Source organism: Tachysurus vachellii, chromosome 8 (assembly GCF_030014155.1).
Source record: "Tachysurus vachellii isolate PV-2020 chromosome 8, HZAU_Pvac_v1, whole genome shotgun sequence".
Lineage (NCBI taxonomy): Eukaryota > Metazoa > Chordata > Actinopteri > Siluriformes > Bagridae > Tachysurus > Tachysurus vachellii.
In genome coordinates this window covers 9,151,212-9,171,619 of record NC_083467.1, presented here as the reverse complement: position 1 = coordinate 9,171,619, position 20,408 = coordinate 9,151,212, and the positions used below count along the sequence as shown (strand labels likewise).

The 20,408-nt window shown below is 40.4% G+C and overlaps 1 protein-coding gene across 2 annotated transcripts in view; it reads left to right on the top strand.

Moving 5' to 3' along the window:
- clybl (citrate lyase beta like) overlaps positions 1-20,408 on the top strand; it is a 63,644-nt gene that overhangs the window by 27,778 nt on the left and 15,458 nt on the right. The window contains exons 1-2 of one of the 2 annotated variants that reach the window (XM_060876111.1): positions 2,227-2,249; positions 9,985-10,189. In XM_060876111.1, coding sequence (XP_060732094.1) covers positions 2,242-2,249; positions 9,985-10,189 — 213 coding nt within the window. In that variant the 5' untranslated portion in view covers positions 2,227-2,241. Of the gene's footprint in view, positions 1-2,226; positions 2,250-9,984; positions 10,190-20,408 lie in introns of those variants that run through there. The other variant, XM_060876110.1, reaches the window with a different exon arrangement.

Below are 20,408 nucleotides of genomic sequence, written 5' to 3'. Positions count from 1 at the left end.
TTGCTCATCGATTTTTGTCATACGATGTGGCGGGGCTTTGTGGGTTCTATCAGGAGAGCTTAAACTCTAGACTTGTCAAGCATTGAGTGGAGCAGGAGTAAGAACGAGAGAAACATGGCTGTAGCTGAAGAGATTATAGTGAGATGAATTGGCCAGCACAGATAACTTGCTATGACTTCATCCTTATTGCGCAGATTAGGGCGTAAAATCCACCCTAATGAGGCGCACGCTGGAGAGGAGGGAAAAGGCACAGCCTAGCCCACTTCTACACTGCTGCTGCCAGGGTCACCAGCCACCAGCTGATCCTGTTTAAAGAGGATCACATACTTCTCTGGCTACTGTCAGAGACACACAGAGACACGAGAGTGACAGGAGGGGTGAGTGACTGACAAGAAGGCAAAAATATATATATATATATTCAGTCTGAACAGCCTCAGTGTCTGTGTTTCATTTGTTTTTTGTTTTTTTTTTAAAGAAAAATCGGCAGTGAGATTTAAAATTTTTTTTTTTAGTTTTTCATGTTTTTATTTAGTCTATTAGGAGCAATACATTCATAAAAAAAGTTGCCTTGATTTTTCAAAGTAAACGGTGATATAAAAACCCATTTCTGCTCTCTGAGACTCCCCATGGGCTTGTTCATAAGGATCCTAAATTTGAAGTTGGTATAAACATCTCACACTGAAAGCCTACAGCGTCCTGGCTAATTTTATATCAGACTTGCAGACATAAAATAATTTATTTCTTTATATTGATTGAAAATGTCTAATAACCTGATTGGTAATGATCTTCAGTGCTAGTGGTAAAAAGTGTGAGGGAACATCATGGACAAGGCATGGAAAGAAAATAAATATTGATAACTAATTTTTTTTTTTTCCTCCCTCACTTTGTATTTGTTTATGCATCACAGCGTTTATTTTTCCTCCTGTTTCATCTCTTTTTTTTTTTTTCTGTTCAGTTGAAAATTGGATCTGGAAGCTAAAGCATGGCAGATCTTGGAAGTATTCTGCATACTATAAAGATGCTGTTTGTTGTCAAGTAGAAACAGAAGTCCTTAATTTTTTGTGCGTTTTAGACACAGTCACTGCTGTCTTGGCCAGACACTAGAAAAATCTGCATGTTGAGAGGCTTGTGATTGATAGTCTTTCTACAAGTTAATGGGAAAAGAGGCACAAATCGAGCAACAGAAGCTGTCCTCATGGAGCTGTGGCAAGAGAGAAAAAAAAATGACTTGGAAGAAACATTCAAATCTGATAAAATATGCTGCTAGAGGTTGGCAAAGCAAAAAAAATAAAGCCATCTTTTTAATTAAAATGAATGTACCAATGATACAAAATATTGCAGGTAATCAGATTTTAGATCTAATTTGAGATCAGATCGAAAAGGATTTTTATTTTTTTGTAATTAAGGGCTGTAAATGTATGTCCTGTTTTGCCTCATAGTCCTTTTAAGGATTTATTGCATTGACTCATCTTGCTTCCTGAAGCAATATCATCGTTCCCGAACGGCAATCTTCAGAAATCGCTTTATCCCAATCAGGGTCTTTTGTAAATCCAGGGTTTATCCCAGGAATACTTGTCACGAGGCAGGAATGCCCTCTGAACGGCACACCAGAAATCTGTCTGGTCCGAATCCTAACATTCAAAAGGTACGGTTTTGTTTACAGTAAGAACAGTCACTACACTGTAAGCCTCATGTTGACTCGTATCTCAGACATCAATTTAAATTCAGTTAGAATGTCAAAGTACTTTACTCGGGTGTTTCATGCAGTTAAATTATTACTATCTGTATTGCCAAAGCCTTGGGATATTATAAAGGAATAAAATAAGTTTGTACAACTATTAAACCTTTAGAGTTTTGTTGAATTCTCAATCTGATCTGATTGGTCAGAAGGTGTTGGTTGCCTTTCTGACTGTATGCCAGCTGTCAATCAAAACATGATTTCATTGCTTATAGATATATTAGGCAGCAAGTGAACATTTTGACCTTAAAGTTGATGTGTTAGAAGCAGGAAAAATGGCCAAGTGTAAGGATTTGAGTGAGTTTGACAAGGGCCAAATTGTGATGGCTAGACTGTCAGATGGTCAGAGCACCTCCAACACTGCAGCTCTTTGTGTGTGTTTCCAGTCTGCAGTGGTCACTATCTATCAAATGTGGTCCAAGAAATTAACAGTGGTGAACCGTGGCTGGTCCGCGTGGTCCGATCCAACAGACGAGCTACTGTAGAAGTTACTGCTGGGTCTGATGGGAAGGTGAGAGAATACGCAGTGCATCACAGTTTGTTGCATATGGGGCTGCATAACCACAGACCAGTCAAAGTGCCCATGCTGACACCTGTCCACCAAAAGCACCAAAAATGGGCATGTGAGCATCAGAACTGGACCACAGAGAAATCTGGAAGAAGGTGACCTGGTCTGAGAAACCACGGTTTCTTTTATATGACATAGACGGTCGGTTGTGTGTGCGTCGCTCACTTGGGGAACACATGGCACCTAGTCTGCCTTCAAAATGTATTTAAATAATTAAGATTTGGGAAATATATCTTGCTATCTTAAGCAAATACTATAGCTGAAAGAAAATGTCTGTGTTTAGATTGTAATGTTTAATGCATCATGTTTATTTTAGATTTTATTATATTGTGGCACAGTGAACAGCATCACATCTGAGCTCCAGGGTTCCTGGCTCGATCTGAGCTCCTGTTATGTCTAGGTAAACTTTTACATATTCTCCACATCTGTTGTGGGCTTCCTCCCCAAACCATGCTGGTAGGTCAGTTGGTTATGCCAAATCGGTACCAGGAATATTCCCGGGATAGGCTTTGGATTTACATCCAGAGCCGGATAAAGCAGTTAATGAAGAACATGAATTAATTTACTATTCTCTTCCAAATCAATCCTTCCTCCATGAAATCTGAATAATCTTTGCACTTTTTTTTTTTAAATAAACCCAGGACCCAAGTTCTTGAAATTGAAAAAAGGCAGAAGTCTTAACACTGACCCCAGTAAAAATGATTGCACATATTTGACATTTTGCAAAACTTGTGGTCTGTAGAGATCTCCACCTCTCACTGGTGTTTTAAATAACCATCTTCACTTGTCAGTCTACGACCTAAAACAACAGAGAATGCAGCAAAAATGATAGATTATTGCGCACATTATAGAAATTGGAGGACCCAGCAAGCCACACTTTCTGACTCTCGTTCTGATAATTATAAACAGCATGGAATTCCCAGATGCATGTATGACCATTTCATATGTTTTAAGCACCGTGGCCATTTCTTCCTTTTTTTAAAAAAAAAAAAAATAAGCAGAACTAAAGTTCAGAAATCAGAGGGGGAAATTGTAAACACAAAAGTCTTTAAAGACTGAGGAAGAGTGGCTGTTACACGTTAATTGAGCAAGCCATTTACTGTCCAGTAAACCAATTTTCGCAAGTGTCAACATATACTTTTGAAGCTCATAATGGTGTTTAGATTGATGGATTTTCATTTTACCCACTTTTAATGGAGTTTAATGTGCAATATAAGAGCAGGCTGTGTAGCTGAAGAGCATTGGTCATCGGAATATGTTGATTTCTTGTTATGGGGTGGGTGGATGGGGGAAGAGAGGGGTAGAGAAGGACCGAGAGAGATGGACAGGGACAGAGGGATAGAGAAGGACAGGGAGAGAGGGGTAGAGACGGACGGACAGGGAGAGATGGGTAGAGACAGACAGGGACAGAGGGATAGAGAAGGACAGGGAGAGAGGGGTAGAGACGGACGGAGAGAGACGGACAGGGAGAGATGGGTAGAGACAGACAGGGACAGAGGGTTAGAGACAGACAGGAAGAAAGGGTGAGACTGATACACAGAGAGGGTGGGTAATCAGAGTGATACCAAGCAACAGAGAGTGAGACAGAGACATGGTCAGACAAAGAGAGATGGAGAGAGAGGAAGACTCAAGAGAAACAGAGAGAGAGAGGGCAACAAATTGATGTTAAAGGGATTTTATAATGAGAACCAAAAAGTTCAAACTGGTCATGTGCGTTTCTTAAGTTTTAACACAGTTAACCTTCCACAATATTTCCAGATACAAAAGGCATTTATATAACGCACACTCACGAGGGACAATGCTTTAAAATGTGGTATGACTTATTTGTTCTTCCAGCACTTCAGCTTAGACGCTTGAATCAGTTTTAAAATAGCAGTTTCTCTGTGTGATGTGCTCAGTTTCCGTGGTCACCTGGGTACAGTGTAGATATTTTTCTCTCCTCCATCACACCATTTTCTTGTCATCTCACTTCATTTACACCTAATTCACCTTTTCGGTAGTTTGGCTCTAGATTTTGACCTTTTCAGATGCTGTTAAACGACTAACTATTTGGGGGCATTAAAGTGATTCAAAATAAGCTCCACTATTGTCTTCCCTTTTTTTTGCCCTTTAGTAGACATTTCCTGTTTCCAGCTCTTTGTGCTTGACTTTTTATGGTGTTTTGTAGGCGTCACAGGGCACGGTGGCTTAGTGGTTAGCACGTTCGCCTCACACCTCCAGGGTCGTGGTTCGATTCCCGCCTCCGCCTTGTGTGTGGAGTTTGCATGTTCTCCCCTCGGGGGTTTCCTCCGAGTACTCCGGTTTCCTCCCCCGGTCCAAATACATGCATGGTAGGTTGATTGGCATCTCTGGAAAATTGTCCGTAGTGTGTAATTGCATGAGTGAATGAGAGTGTGTGTTCCCCGTGATGGGTTGCACTCCGTCCAGGGTGTATCCTGCCTTGATGCCCGATGACGCCTGAGATAGGCACAGGCTCCCCGTGACCCGAGGTAGTTCGGATAAGCGGTAGAAGATGAATGAATGAATGTAGGCGTCACTAAATGCAAATGAGCTGTGTATGGGAAACTGGCACTGTTAGTGTGATCAGCATATACATGCAAGTATGAAGCAAAGCAGCATTTTCTTTAACTTCCGTAAACCAGGCAGAACGATTTCAACACAACTTTGCTTGAAGATTGATAAACGAGGCCCGTTGTCTGTAAACTCTCTAATCCAGTGTCTTAGCTTTATGTTTTAGCAGAGACGCCTGTGGATTGAAAGTGCTGTGCTGAATCAAAGTTCGACAAGTCCAAAATCCTGTCCAATTCCCTGGGCTGTACAGAGGGACACCAGGCTTAAACATAATGAGAAGCAGTTCTGTCTAAAGCCATATAAAAGCACCAAAAGGAAGAAGGCTTTAAAAGCCTGTCTAGTAAATCCAAGAACAGCAGTACAGTCTGGGAACTTTACAATCTGTAATGCAGACATGCTGCCCTCTGTTATGATGACCTTTCAAGTAAAATATGTAAATAAACGAAAAGGACAACAAGAAGGAATTTAAAAATGCTCTACAGGCCTACTTCTGGGATTGTTAAGTATATATCTTAGTTTATTGGGAGGGACAAATGTTGGCCAGATGTGGAATCGAGTCACTGCACAGTAAAGAACGTCTCCAAGTGTTGCAAGCGCCAAGAAAGCAGTGATACTTATAGCTTTATACTAGGATTAATATAATATTTTACTGTTATTGTTCAATTATCCAACTGTTAGCTTTTATTTGCTAGCCTAGTGTTAGCAGTGCTAGAAAAAAAAGAACAGAAAGGGACATTTAGTTTTTGGAGTAAAAAAAAAAGGAGTAATATTTACAGACATAATTGCTAATGCTGAAAGTTAGTGTGAAAATGTAGCTACAAATGATTATTATCCTTGAGTTTGTTTGGGTTTCCTCTGGGCTCATGTCGTGTTTTTTTTTCTTCTTTTTCTTCATTCTCTAAAAAAACATGCACTGGTGGAATGTCTAGAAAGAAAGGACAAATCAACCAGTGCCCCATTGATCATGTCTGCTGTTCCTACCTCAAGCCAGTAGTTCTCACACTTGTGTTCAAGTCCTCTAGAACCCTGACCAGGATAAAGTGGCTACTGTGAAGGAATGCTCTTTATTACCCTTATATGCTTGCGGGAAGCTCGTTATGTTTTTTTTTTTTTTTTTTTTTTTTTAAAATAAATGCTTACTTCAACATTTGGATAAGAGGCAGCAAGGGGATAAAGTGTGTGTGTGTGTGTGTGTGTGTGTGTGTGTGTGTGTGTGTGTGTGTGTGTGTGTGTGTGTGTGTGTGTCTGTGTGTGTGTCTGTGTGTGTGTCTGTGTGTGTGTCTGTGTGTGTGTCTGTGTGTGTGTCTGTGTGTGTGTCTGTGTGTGTGTGTGTGTCTGTGTGTGTGTCTGTGTGTGTGTGTGTCTGTGTGTGTGTCTGTGTGTGTGTGTGTCTGTGTGTGTGTGTGTCTGTCTGTCTGTGTCTGTCTGTCTGTCTGTGTGTGTCTGTCTGTCTGTGTGTGTCTGTCTGTCTGTGTGTGTCTGTCTGTCTGTCTGTCTGTGTGTGTCTGTGTCTGTCTGTGTGTGTCTGTGTCTGTCTGTCTGTCTGTGTCTGTGTGTGTCTGTCTGTCTGTGTCTGTCTGTCTGTGTCTGTCTGTCTGTGTGTGTCTGTCTGTCTGTCTGTGTCTCTCTGTCTGTATGTGTCTCTTTCTGTGTGTGTCTGTGTCTGTCTGTGTGTCTGTCTGTCTGTGTGTCTGTGTGTGTCTGTGTGTGTCTGTCTGTGTGTGTCTGTGTGTCTGTGTGTGTGTGTGTGTGTGTGAACTACTTGAAACACACATACATTTACATATTCAGCTACTGACACTTAGAATTCTTTCCATATCACCATTCAAAACATCACAATTACAAATCAAGTTCTTAAAGAAATCTTAAAAGAAAAATCTAATGAAAATGAAGTGATCTTCATTCACCCCTGCAGAAAGACTCATAGAAGATGGCATTGTTCGCCCTGCATGCAACAAGACTGAAAGCATGTGTCGTTTGACAACGTTTCTATAAGTGAGTTGACATTTAAGCTAATTTAGATTCTCTGGTCAGTATTGCATCATAAAATCAGTACAGTATGTTGTGGCAGCAAATGAAAGCCCTCTGTAAGCTAGAAGCCAGTAAAGAGAAAACTGCATGGCTTTGGCTTTGGCTTATTAGAGGGAAAGAAGGAATGTTTCTGCTTGTGTAGGACCTTTCACTTCATTCTGGAAGAAGAGCACTTCTTTCTTTCTCTTTGTGTACACTCCAGTCTCTCTGGGGATTCTCTCAGTGGGTAAACCTGACCTGGACATTTTCCTCTTGCTTGCCATAAGAACATTACACTAAAGAACCAGGTTACTCTTTGCATGCTTACTCCAGAAAAGAAGGTTGCTGGTCATAAATGAGGTCATAGAGATTGTAGTAAAACAAAGCAAATTTTTCTCAGGTTTAGGCTAACAACTATTGAGTGGAAACTGAAATGCAAAATATTGTTCCTAATCAACATTATGGGATTGTACATACACATTCACATACTGCCAGAGCTTAAAGAGAGCAGTTTCTTTCATTCATTCATCTTCTACCGCTTATCCGAACTACCTCGGGTCACGGGGAGCCTGTGCCTATCTCGGGCGTCACCGGGCATCAAGGCAGGATACACCCTGGACGGAGTGCCAACCCATCGCAGGGCACACACACGCTCTCATTCACTCACGCAATCACACACTACGGACAATTTTTCCAGAGATACCAATCAACCGATCATGCATGTCTTTGGACCGGGGGAGAAAACCGGAGTACCCGGAGGAAACCCCCGAGGCACGGGGAGAACATGCAAACTCCACACACACAAGGCGGAGGCGGGAATCGAACCCCCAACCCTGGAGGTGTGAGGCGAACGTGCTAACCACTAAGCCACCGTGCCCTCCCCAGAGCAGTTTCATATTATTACATAAACATGTTTTTACTATTCATTGTGTTTTCTCCCCAATTTGATTGCCTGTCCATTCCCTCCCACCAGCCAGCTTGAAGCCATCATACAACCAGGGAGAGTCAACGCTAGCACTTGTTTCCTCCAAGATACAGGAAGCCAGACAGCTATACTGTTTTTTAAACTGCTGCTCTTGCTTTGTCGCACGTTGAGGAAAATGCTATCTGCTTCTAACTATCTCTAACATGATAATCTCTCTTATATATGATTGGCTACTGTCGCTATGATTGACAGGGAAGTTAAGAGGATGTCATCCCTCCTTCTCAGAGCACCGCCGGTTTTTCTCTATGATTTTAAGGCACTAATAACAATGGCATAAACAAGCTCCTGATGAGTTCCAACATACACTCTCTTCTATTGCTATATAAGGATTTATTTTAAGCATTAAATAAAATGTAGTAGACAAAGAGCTCACTATTTTATAGTTAATATTCACTAAAATTGGCTCTTTTATTACAATGAATAAAATGGCTTTAGAATGGCTAAAGCCAGAATAGAATGGCTTTTTTATTACTCTGGGTTGTTGACCGAAAGATATAGGTTCAAGCCCCTGTTGGACCCCTGAGCATGGCCCTTAACCCTCCCTGCTCTAGGGGTGCTGTATCATGGTTTATCTGTGCTTTTACCCCAAATTCCAAAATTGGGATATGTGAAGAAAGAATTTCACTGTGCTGTAATTGATATGTGACAATAATAAAGGCTTTTTCTTCTAAACATGAACCGGTTTTATTGTTATTTCTTCATCTAGCAAAAGAGTTTTAGATGCAACACTTTGGTGGATAGTTACAGTCTTTACAAGCTCTCACCAAATCCCCCCCCCCCCCCAACACACACACACACACACACACACACACACACACACACACACACACACACACACACACACACACACACACACACAGTGCTTTCCATCTACAAGCTTGCTTATTTTTTATTTTGGTTCGTTACCAAAGGCGTTCCGCAGTTTTATCTGTCCTGCAATAGCAAGTTCCTCCTCTTCTTCTTTTGCATATTTCTTCCTCATCCCTACGTGAGGTATTGTTCCTGACCAAATTTAAACACTACAGCATTCAGGATCCCTGCAGAGGCTCTGTGTACTTGGGCCTGCAAAGTGCTCGCAGCCATAACTACATGAATTGCTTTTAATTGCTTGGTATAGCTGCATCATCTTAGTTGAGATTATGCCTGATTGATACTGGAAGGCAATTGTAAGCGTGGAGGATGGGATTAAGTGCCTATTGAAGTGACTTTAGCTCCTTTACACAACAAAGGGAGAAGGAAGAATACTTTACCCCCCCTCCTTTTCATCTAAAGCTCACTGCCCCCCTCCTGCCCCCCCCCCCCCTTTTTTTTTTCCTGGATGGAAAAGGAACGCAATCTACTGATATTATTCCTCTTAGGGCAATGAGAAGGAACAGCCAGACGCGTACTGTTCCTGGCTATAATTAGCTGTATGTGATCCCAATTATTTGGCCCATTCATTAGTGCTAATTGTTTGAGCAGCCTGACCTAAAGAACAAATAATTAAAACGTGTGTGCCCTAACTGCATCTACTGGTGCGTGTGATAAAATGTATTGGAAGGAGCTGGAGCAATAAAGCCGAAGCGTTTTCATTAGGCAGTAAGCACTGTGAAACCGAAATCTTGGCGCTCGAGCCAGAACTTCGGCTGTTTAGATTAGCAGCGCTACTGTTTGCTGCTCTCTCGCCATGCTTCCAGGAGTAATTAGCTGAAAGTGTTATGCAGATTTGTTGTGCTGTCCAAACTTTCATTATTTTTCTGGGACTTTGTAATCCCTTTCTGTTTCTGTCTTTTTTCAGCCTCGAGTGGCCCTGACCCTAAATAGATTTGTGCATCTAGAGCTGTTAAGCCTTTGTGTATTAGCATTAAAGGAGAACAATTGGCTGTGATGTTGTGGGTGATAAATGCACTCAAAGCGCAGGTCAGAGGCACTCGTCCACTTGAATGGGGGGCTTAAAGGAAAACAAACTTTGTCATTGTGTTAAACATATCGGAAGGAAGGACGCGGACACGGATAGCGTCTGTTGTTGCTTTCACCGGAGAGTCGTGTAGAAATAAATAGCATGCCTCGAACAAACAAAATTCAAAACGAGATGAACTTTGATCTATCCTCTTTGTTTGTTTGTGTGTTTAGGATTGCCCAGAGGCTGCTGGTGGCAGCACGGCAGCAGGGTAGTTGGCGAGCCCACCATACCCCTGGCACATCTCTGAAATACATCCCACGACGGGCCGTCCTCTACGTCCCAGGCAACGACGAACGCAAACTCAGGAAGCTCACCTCTCTGAACGTGGACTGTGCTGTTCTGGACTGTGAGGACGGCGTCGCCCTTAACAAGAAGGTACCCTCTGCTGTCATTATTCCTGCATCACCTGACTCCTTGGCACATGAAAACCAAATCTTTTACAGACCCCCACCACCTGCATTCAGCCAGGTGCTAGCGTTTAATCACGCGGCATAAAGCTAGCTAAGCACCATGCTTAAAACAAGCACATTTCCTTCCCATTATGTCATCATAAAGGCAAGAAATACCCCCTATCACATCCTCTTGAAACAAGGTGCCCACTTCACACTGGGATATCAGCAGGAAGTCAGCAGATGCAGCAGGTTAAAAGCATTCTCGACCCGCCCACACAGCCTGCCAATTGGCCCTGTTTGCCTTGCCATGAAATTGTGATTGGAGCTTAGAATAAAGAGGGGGTGGAGGAAAGAAGTCACCTAACAAAGGTTTTTAAGTCGTGATAATAAAGATGATTGATATGGCCAGAGGCTATTCCTGATTGAGAAAGGTCAACTGTGACCCTTTGGGGAGGGGAAAAAGTGATTGGGCTCAATGTTTTGCAACACCCTCTTATTTCTCCATCACTGCTAAGTGGGAGAAAACGGTTTAAAAGGAAAATGTCACAGAAGTGTCCACCGATGCTTGAAAATAATACTAGCTTAACATTCTCACATCTTTTGTGCCGCTCAGGCGCCTTGATTGAGTCTTAATCCAGCCTTTGACAGCCATTAAAAGTTTGAGATTTCTGTGTTGTTTCTTTTTCCTTTCTTAGAAACCAGTACCAAAATATTGTCCTTAGAACAACATGCTGATAAGAACAACTAAATGCAATATTAAAGGTACATTGTTACCGTTTCAGAAGAGCAGAACCACCGACAGATGGAAATCTCCTTCAAATTCAGTGTGGTTCTGCCTCTACAGGATTATTCTGCTGAAGAATAATAAAGCAAGGTGATCTGAGCAGAGGAAAATTGCATTAAGAAAGGGCATTGGTTCTCTCCCTGAGCGTAGCTAGCACATATTTTTGCAAGCCTGATAGTATTAACTCTCCCTGCTCTGGATAAAAATGGTAATGGCACACCCTGAAAAATAACATTTGTACTGAACGGGGGTCGGAAAATAATCCTATTACTCCTCGGCTTTTTGTTCGTTTAAATCTGTCAAGGCTACAAAAGCACTTACAATGGGCAAGTACAAGTTAGTGTCTATTTTAAAAACCATATGTTAGTGTTAAAGAGTCTGGCACAGTGCGCCGAAAGCTGGATTCCGTTCTTTATTTGCTAGCACGCTAGTGTGTAATGTAAAAATCAGTTATTATCTCAATAATAAAAAGCACCTCACTCGGCGGCTCCCTCTCCTTCACTGAGCTGTTTTATCCGTCTTGGCAGTTGAAAATCTGTGGGAGTCGTTGTGTACAGACATATTTATCTCCATGCCACTAAACGACAAGTCTGCCTACAGCACAGCTGTGCTCATACAGGCCTGCAAAGTGTGTGAGTGAGTGACGGAGAAAACCTTAACTCAGCAACAATTTTCTTCAAGCCACTGGATGAAGAATTGCTTTCTTTTAAAATTCAGGATTTGTGTTAGCATTTTTTTTTTTTTGTTGTCGTTGTTCAGAATTATTTTGTCTGTGATAGTGCACAGCAAAATGTATATTAGCTTAGCAGTTAAGAAACTGGATATTATTTTTTGCCTGAGCTGTAAGTATTTTGTAGCCAGTTCCTCCTCACCCGTGTGCGCCCTGATGTCAGGTGACAGATGTTGTGTTGACTGCCCAGACATTTCAGCTTATACACTCACACTGTGGAGCACGGCCAGCATCGGGTCCTGTCATTGTGCATCCAGCCGACGGCTACACGTCTTCCACCATCGAGAGAGTGACTTTGTTGTTCTGTTTATGTAGTGCTAGAGATGCCATATATACTGTCGAACAGGAGCATTCGGCCCAGCGGCTGTGCTTCTAGTTTGCCTCCTGTCTCCCCGCGGCCATCTCACTCCATGCTCCCCTCCTAATCCCTGCAAGTTTGGAGCTAATGAACTAACTGCTGAGATGCCGCCACGGCGCGTAGTCCCAAACTATACTGTACTTCACACCCGATTTATTCTCCAGATGGCAAGACTACGCAGCCCTGCCGGGAGGGACCACCTCTTCCACTGGAGTGTGAAAGTGGACGGATGTTGTTTTCATACCCTATACGATCGGCTCCAAGCTCCACAAAATCCCTCAGCTCTGCTGCAAGAGATAGGATGCTTCAGCTAACTGGTGTGGATGTGGCTTAATGAGAGAGAGTTTGTGTGTGAGCACATCTCTGCTCTTGTTTCATCCCAGGTTAGTATGTCACTGGCTCAGCCCCTGCCTCGGCTGATCCGCTCAATAACAGCTGGCGAGCAGGGGTGATGTTTGAAACACTTCACTTTCAGAGCCCCTAATTGCTAAAATGCTAAAAAGGGGTGCACAGACAATTTTGTTGCGCTCATATAACTTAGTCCTTATTTCGTCTGTGTTTCTTAATTAGTCACATCCACAAATAATTCAATAAACATAAGTGCCGTGTGTCATTTTGCAGGCCAGAAAAAAATTGTTCCCTGTAATCTAATCAAGAGAAAATATCTTAAATATAGTCAGATTTATAAATAAATCACAAGGTTACAACAGCCAAAATATAAGATTACTATTGCCAAAAAACATTGCTAATTTAAAGCATTTTTTTTTTTTTACTAGAAAGAAGCGAATTTGTCAGATTATCAGTCTAATAATCATCATGTGTTTAGTTAATTGGAATCTTATAATAGGATATATTAAATAAATCTGACTATATCCAAGATGTTTCCACTCCCTAAGATGTCAATTAGAGCAAAAACTAAGCGGGACAGGTATTAAGAGGCGAATCCGTATCCCACAGATTATGCTTAGTCCAGTGTTGTGCTACGTATTGGTCAGTGCACAGGGGAAGATGAGAAGCAGGGTGCTGTTGTGGTGTCTTCGGCCCACTAGCATTTTTGCTTGTTTGACATGAGCTGCCATGACGTGCAGAAAGCTTGTTTGTGTTAAGCCTGGTTGCTTCTGTGGTAGTCCTGCTGGTGGCAGCAGATGAATGGTTTGAGCAGTGAGTGGAATCGCAGTCTGTGTTTATCTGTTCTACTGTACAGTATAGGGTATATGGGACAGCTCTATCTTTCTTTTTTTTTCCTCTATGTTGCTGATTCCCAACCCTACACATGGACCCTTAGGGAGATCTTTCTCTTTAGGTTACTTTGCTCAGAGCAGAGTGCAGTGAATGTCTTTCGTTTGACAAATCAGGCTTAATAATACTCTATTCTAGTCTTAGATTTCACTCAGTTCTTATTTGAAAGTGTAATATTTTGGCTTCCTGTCAGCGTTTCTATTTTAGCATAATTTATGCAGTGAACTGTTATATGATATACAGCCTTGAAAAGCAGTGTATGGATATAGTGTTCAAAGAGCAGCTGCTTTTTTTGGCCAGTAGTCGAGATGCGTGCGTGTGTGGTTGGTTGTAGTTTCGTACGCTGCTGTATGAGGCCTGTTTCTCTCTCTGTGAGTTCGTTAGTTGCTGCGCTGCTCTGAGTGGGAGGCTGAGGCGAGACTGTCCTCAGGAGATCAGGCCTGTGTCACTCGAGCAGGGGCTCCTTGCTGTTCTTCTCACAGTACGGGCCAGAACAGCACAGAGGTGCAATAAAAATCCCTTGGCTGCCAAAAAACACAACGAAGATACCAGGTTTTGACCCAAAAAAGCAGAACCTCAGCTCCATCGAAGCTAGAAAAGTTGATTTCTGCCAGAATATACTTGCCTGACAAAAATATGGGTGACAAGTTAATGGAAAAAACATCATCAAACGTATTCCTAAGACAGCATTTAGTGGTATAGATTCTATTAGCTTCTGGAATTATACTGTACCAGATAGATGATCACCATTCTCCCGAAACGTGATGGTGATGGAGAACGTCTCCTGGGCAGGGTCATCCTAGGGGGAAAAAAAACAGGGCTCCCACCTGGATGGAATGTAGATGTTTCTGATGAAATTTATAAAAACGATAGCTCAAAAGAAGAGTGTGTTGATTTGCAGTAATGCTTTAGTCTAAAGGGAACAACGGTGGTGCCAGCAAAAAACATAACAGAGCCTCTGTTTTTTTTTTTCCCATTAGTCTTGACTTATTTGTATATTTCCAGTGGGTATGTCTGGGTGTCATGCCTTTATCTAAGATATTTGTGCAGAAATCATTGAATAGGAATTTCCCAAATGTTCCAGTTAGACAGCAAAATGTTGCAAGCGCATCATTGCACTCAGCTGTCTCAGTGAACACAGTGAACCTCTGTGTTATGATGGGGTCAGGGCACTATTTGTAACACAGTAATATCAAATTATAAAGACATTTTTCATGTCTGTAAGTGTAATGAAGAGACTGGCATGCAGCTGTCTAGTATGAAGCTGAATTGGAGCGAAATCTAGATTGAATCCATATGAGCGGCTTATGGCTGGCTTTTTAAGGACTTTAATGGGCCAGTCAATACAGGGAGCTCACTTTTCCTACAGAGTCACTAGGGAACAGATGAGTAGTGAGCATGCTTCACATAGCTGGGCAACTGTAGACTCATCGTCAGTGTTTAATGCCTATAACATCACTGAAATGGGATATGCGTAAAGTGGTTGTTATGAGGAAGTGATATTAAGTTTAATCCAGAAAGAATGTCCTACAGCCTGGAACGATATAAAGTTATGCCTATTTGTGTGTTCTGGCATGGAAATTGTTTGGAAAGCAGGTCAAAGACCCGTGAGACATCGCTAGGCTGAGTGTAAAGGAGAAAGGTAAAGGTGTTGCGGTGTTAATGTTTTACAGTATTTTCTGTTCATTTTCATAAGCATTCTCTCCATGTGGTTTGTGGAAGATGTTGAATACATAAATCCATTGTTACTCATCTGGTTTATAGCATTATAAATGTGGCTGTAACCTCTTCTTACTTGGCAAAGAAATTTTTTAATAAGCTATTATACCAAAAATTCCAATATGGACCAATTTGTACATCATATCAAATTTTATATTCATTTATTTAAAAAAGATAACTGAAATGAGCTTCAACATAAATGTTACTCGATTCTTGCTTTACATTTACAGCATTTAGAAGAAGCCCTTATCCAGAGCGACTGACATTATCTCTTATACTTATATTTTATACAACTAAGCAATTGAGGGCCTTGCTCAAGGGCCCAGAGGAGGCAGCATGATAGATCTGTTATTCAAACTTGGAATCTTTCAATTGCTAGGCCAACAACTTAACCACTAGTCTACCACATCCCCTCTTCACCTCACTGGGATTTTGTACAGTAAAGTCGATTATATCCGAGTCCTAAAAGCAAACTTAATGTGAGAATAATTGCCTAAAACAATCTTTTCTGGTAATGTTGCAGACTGTCTGTAAAGAGTACATTGATCTTTGTCCCCCACACACACACACACACACACGCTCTTGTCCCTTAATTCTCTTGTTCCCTAATTAGTCTTAAAACAGATGGCCGTGCCATAATTATTCCTTACATTACCAACTATGGGAACTAAGGTAGTATAGGTTCACATGCCTATAAGACCTTACCTTATTGGGGTAACTGAGAGGTCAACCTAAACATAGATGCTCATACACATAGCAACACACAGACCCAATACAACCTCCCCCTTTTTGAACGACTATATATTCCTGCTTTTCCTAATAAACTTTGGAACTTCTCTCTGAAAGACTTTGACTAGTGTGTTCATTGAGACTTCCCCGAGTACTCGCCGGGAACCAGAAACTGAGCAGAGATCTGAGAGGCTAAATTTGAGGTTATCCTGCACCAAGAGCAGATGAAAGAATGGTTATCCTGTCTTCATACGGCAGATGAGAATTCCTTACACTTAATATTTCACAATTATATTTATCAGTTGTTTTAGTCTACGTAACTGGCTAAAATAAATACGACTCATGATTTCAGAAAGGTCACAATGTTACATGGCTCCTGCTGTGGCATCAGGTGTGTGTAACCCTAATGGCTTTAAAATGGAAAGCAGGCAAATGCCAGCACTCTGTATAATGTAGCTTTTAAAGGCCATCCAAGCTTTCATGTGTGTTCTCAACATTTCTTTCAGGTTCATTTATCTTATAGCCTCATGGTATGCACAGGAACATGTCCTGGAACACCAGAGAGGAGCGTCACAGAATACATGAAGATCGATTCAGGTTGTGTTAAGCATTTAAATTCAGAATGTAGGATGAATTTCATTGATATAATTAGCAGAATTAATTTCATATTGATTTACATTATAGAATACATTTAGATAGAATCAGATTATGGAATTCGTTCTTATTGAACAAGATTGTACAATACATTCAGACTGATTCAGATTGTAACATGCATTTAATCTAAATCAGATTGTAAAATGCATTCAGACTGATTCAGATTTTAAAATGCATTCAGACTGATTCAGATTGTAACATGCATTTAATCTAAATCAGATTGTAAAATGCATTCAGACTGATTCAGATTTTAAAATGCATTCAGACTGATTCAGATTGTAAAATGCAGATTTTAAAATGCATTCAGACTGATTCAGATTGTAAAATGCATTTATTCTAAATCAGATTGTAAAATGCATTCAGACCTATTCAGATTACAGATTACATTCACACTGAATCAGAATGTAGAATATATTCAGGTTGAGTCTCATTCATACATTAAATTTGCTTTCTCATATAAGAAGAAAAAAAAGTCATGCTATAGTTGCCAGTCCTTTTCGGGAACCAAAGCACAGACTTTTATCACTACATTTATTTATTGACCTGTGGTAGATCTTATTGGAGCTTTGAGATTTCTTTGTAATTCTCACTAATTATGTTGGTACGCCACTAGATTTTTATATCTACTAGCGGAAAACTCTTAAAACCTCTCAGATGTGTGTAGCAGTAGATCAGAATTCCTATCTGAGCAGCACTTCCCTGTACCGTCTCGCTCCTTCACGTTCAGGCAAACATCACAGGATACTGAGAATTCTTTCTGCTTTACAGTTTATACATAATACAGTATGTATATAATACATAGTCTACTTTCTCATGAAAAGGACCAGTAGTGTTCTCTAGTCTTACATTATATCCTTCCCATGGGGAACTGGACAAATGCAGAATGAATAGATGATTAAATGTGGGATATGTTGGACGTTCGGCTGGGATTGGGCTGCGGATACCCTTCATGCCATATGTCAAAGCCAAGCCATGGGATTTTGTTGTTCTAGATCACACCAGGCCCTGCTCATCCCTTCTCCTCGCGTACAATGGCATTACAAATGCCTTTGTTTGTTGAGGAATAAAAGCCAAAAAAATTATTTGTTTCAAAGCACTTACCTTTAAAAGACACATCAGTAATATTTAAAGTTGGTGCCTGAAAAATGAATATATGCAAATTTTCAACATTACACCAAAGAGTTTCAAAGTATTTAGTTTGTTTTGAAATATTTAAGATCTTCCTTACAGCAGGATTCTATCTTCCTGCCTTTCTGCCATTACATTGGTATACCGATTGTTTAAACAAGTCATTTTTCATACTGGTTATTAATATAAACTCTTCAAACTGAACTAGGTATTACACTGAATGTTTCTGTATTTGCAATAAAAGAAGGATTTCCGCCTTTCTCTCAGACACCTTTCCCAGACGTAACTGAATAATCTAGACATGGAGTTCCTTTTTTTGACATATCACTCTGCAGGTGTCCAGATTCTGAAGCTCTCAATACATGAAGGAGCTGGCCTTTTTTTTTAACTAGAGGTCAGCATCTCCAGACTTGAAAGTTCATCCTTTGTTTTGAGCGTTTTGTGGACATGCTGTCATAACTCAGTGTCAGGCTTTAATGATGGGCTTGATGGAAGGAATCAAAGATCTCTGAAACCTGGGCTTCTCCGGGCCACTCTGTGGGATGCTGGGTGATTGGGGAGCTTGCTTTGAAGCAACTTGTTGGATGGAGATCCATTAATGTAAAACATTTCACTTTTCAAAGTGCTTTATTCAAGCGCGGAGTCGCTCGGCCCCTCAGGAGCTGAAACGTTCTCGAGAATGTTCTGTCTGTCAGTTTACTCTGAAAGGAGGTGAGTTAACTGGCCTTCCTCCCACTGATAGAAAATCAAATATTACTCTGTCTAGAGCGTCTTTTCTCAGAAGGAGGAAGGAAGGGGGAGCTGTCATGACTTCTGTTACATGCAGGATTCCTGCAGCATTAGGGTATTTAATAAATTGTACCAATTATTTGTTGTCTCATGTCATGCTTGTTAGCTCAAGCAGTTCAGACATTACTACAGCATTATGCTTTTCAACACTAGGTCTTTTACGTTATGGAAAAGATGATGATGCTAAAGCGCTTAAAAAGGATATGCCGAGAGAATTTTTAAAGGATATGTGGTTCAACAGTTAATTTCATGCTTTGCAGTCTTAGCTTTGTGTTTTCCTCTGGAGCAGTAATTGAAAAATAAGCAACAAGAATAAGGACACCTTTTTAATTACGATAACACCTCATTAAAGATTACAACCAGCATATTCTCATGTGCCCGTATTTATTCCTCACTGAAAATTAATAGATTGTTTCTTGCTGGGCTGTCCGTGATATTTTCCATGATGCTAGGTCTTGCTGATGATTAGCCAGGAAGGCTTGCCATATTTCACACTTTTTTTAGTCTCGTGAGATTGTATGGAGGTTAGGATCAGTAGTATGGTGGGGTTTAAAAACAGTAAGCAAACATTTTGCTACTTTTAAATCTTCTCAAGTATTGAAAAGTAAATGTGTTGAAAGCCTTGTTTAAATCGGGTCAAGTTTACATTTTGTTTATATAATTTTTTTCTTTTTTATATATATATATATATATATATATATATATATATATAATATTAATATATATATATATATATATATATACATGCCAATTCACCTGAAAAACAATATTTACTTGAACATTTTATTGCAATACATCAGCCGAAAAAAGTTTAGTTACATATAGCATGTTGAGATGAAGAAATGAGCAAATTACCTCTTGCATGTTTTTCCGAACTGGATAGTTTTTGTTTAGTATATTAAAACATTTGGCCTACGTAGGGCTTAGGGAACTTGTCCTCATGTTTAACACTGTAGTTCAAATTCAAATTTTATTTCTTAGATACACAATCACACAACCATACACAGTATGACATATATTTTTTTTTCAACTCTCCTTGTGTTTAACAAAAAATGATCTGAATTAGAATTATCTGTACAGCAAAGGGGAAAAATATACAGGAGAAAAACATTTTGTTCTATTGTTTTCAGACATTGGCTGGATGAAGGAAGAGGAAACCTATTGTTATTGTGTAGTCTGAAGGTTTAATTTAAGTAAGAGTATTCTTTCATTTGAATAATACTTGATTATAATTCATTAACATGTAGTAACAAAATACTTTTGTTCTAGTATTGTCCTCCCCTCTTTGTACAGCTGTACAATCTTCAAAATTCTGAGTAAGATTAAAAACAGGGTTGATTTATTGTGCTACTTTATGGGGAGTTTATTATTTTAAATAAGGGGTCATCAGATCCAGGCCTGTAAATAAATCATCCAAGTTATACCCTACCCCAGTGCTCCTTTGGTTCTAGGCAAATCTAGTAATAAAATTACTGTTTATATTCAAAAGATTTGTTTGATCTGAGCTTATTCTATCTTGCTGTGATTTTTTTTTTTTTTTTTTTTTTTTTTTTTTTTATAATTTTTTTTTTTTGTATTTGTGTGTGTGTGTGTGTGTGTGTGTGCGCATGTATGCTATGAAGATGACCTGGTCTTCAATTCAAACTGTATTAACTTCCAAGAGCTCCACACTGCTTGCTTTCTTCCAGCCTTCTATTCGCTCTATTGAAGGAACCAGTCTAATCACCAACAGACCCTGTAGGCCTTCTAAGGCTCCTAGCCTTCCTCAGATCTAACCTGACAACTCCTAAGCTACTGTTTCCTCATAATACACAGCTCCCAGACTTCCCTCTGCATGTTTGGAAGTACGTTTGCTTTCCCTTCTTTCTGCTTAACGCTGCTCTTTAGCCACATCTGGTTTGAATCTGTTGTCGTGTGCTGGTGTGTCACCGTTAGGATCTAGTGCTGGGATTTACCTTTTGATTTTATTTATTTTTTTTGTCCCCTTCTTGCTTGCACTTACCGTGTGTGTCCTCTTTAGGACTATTGAGTTAGGATGCCGGGGCTTGTGCTTTATGGTCTTGAGTGCATTG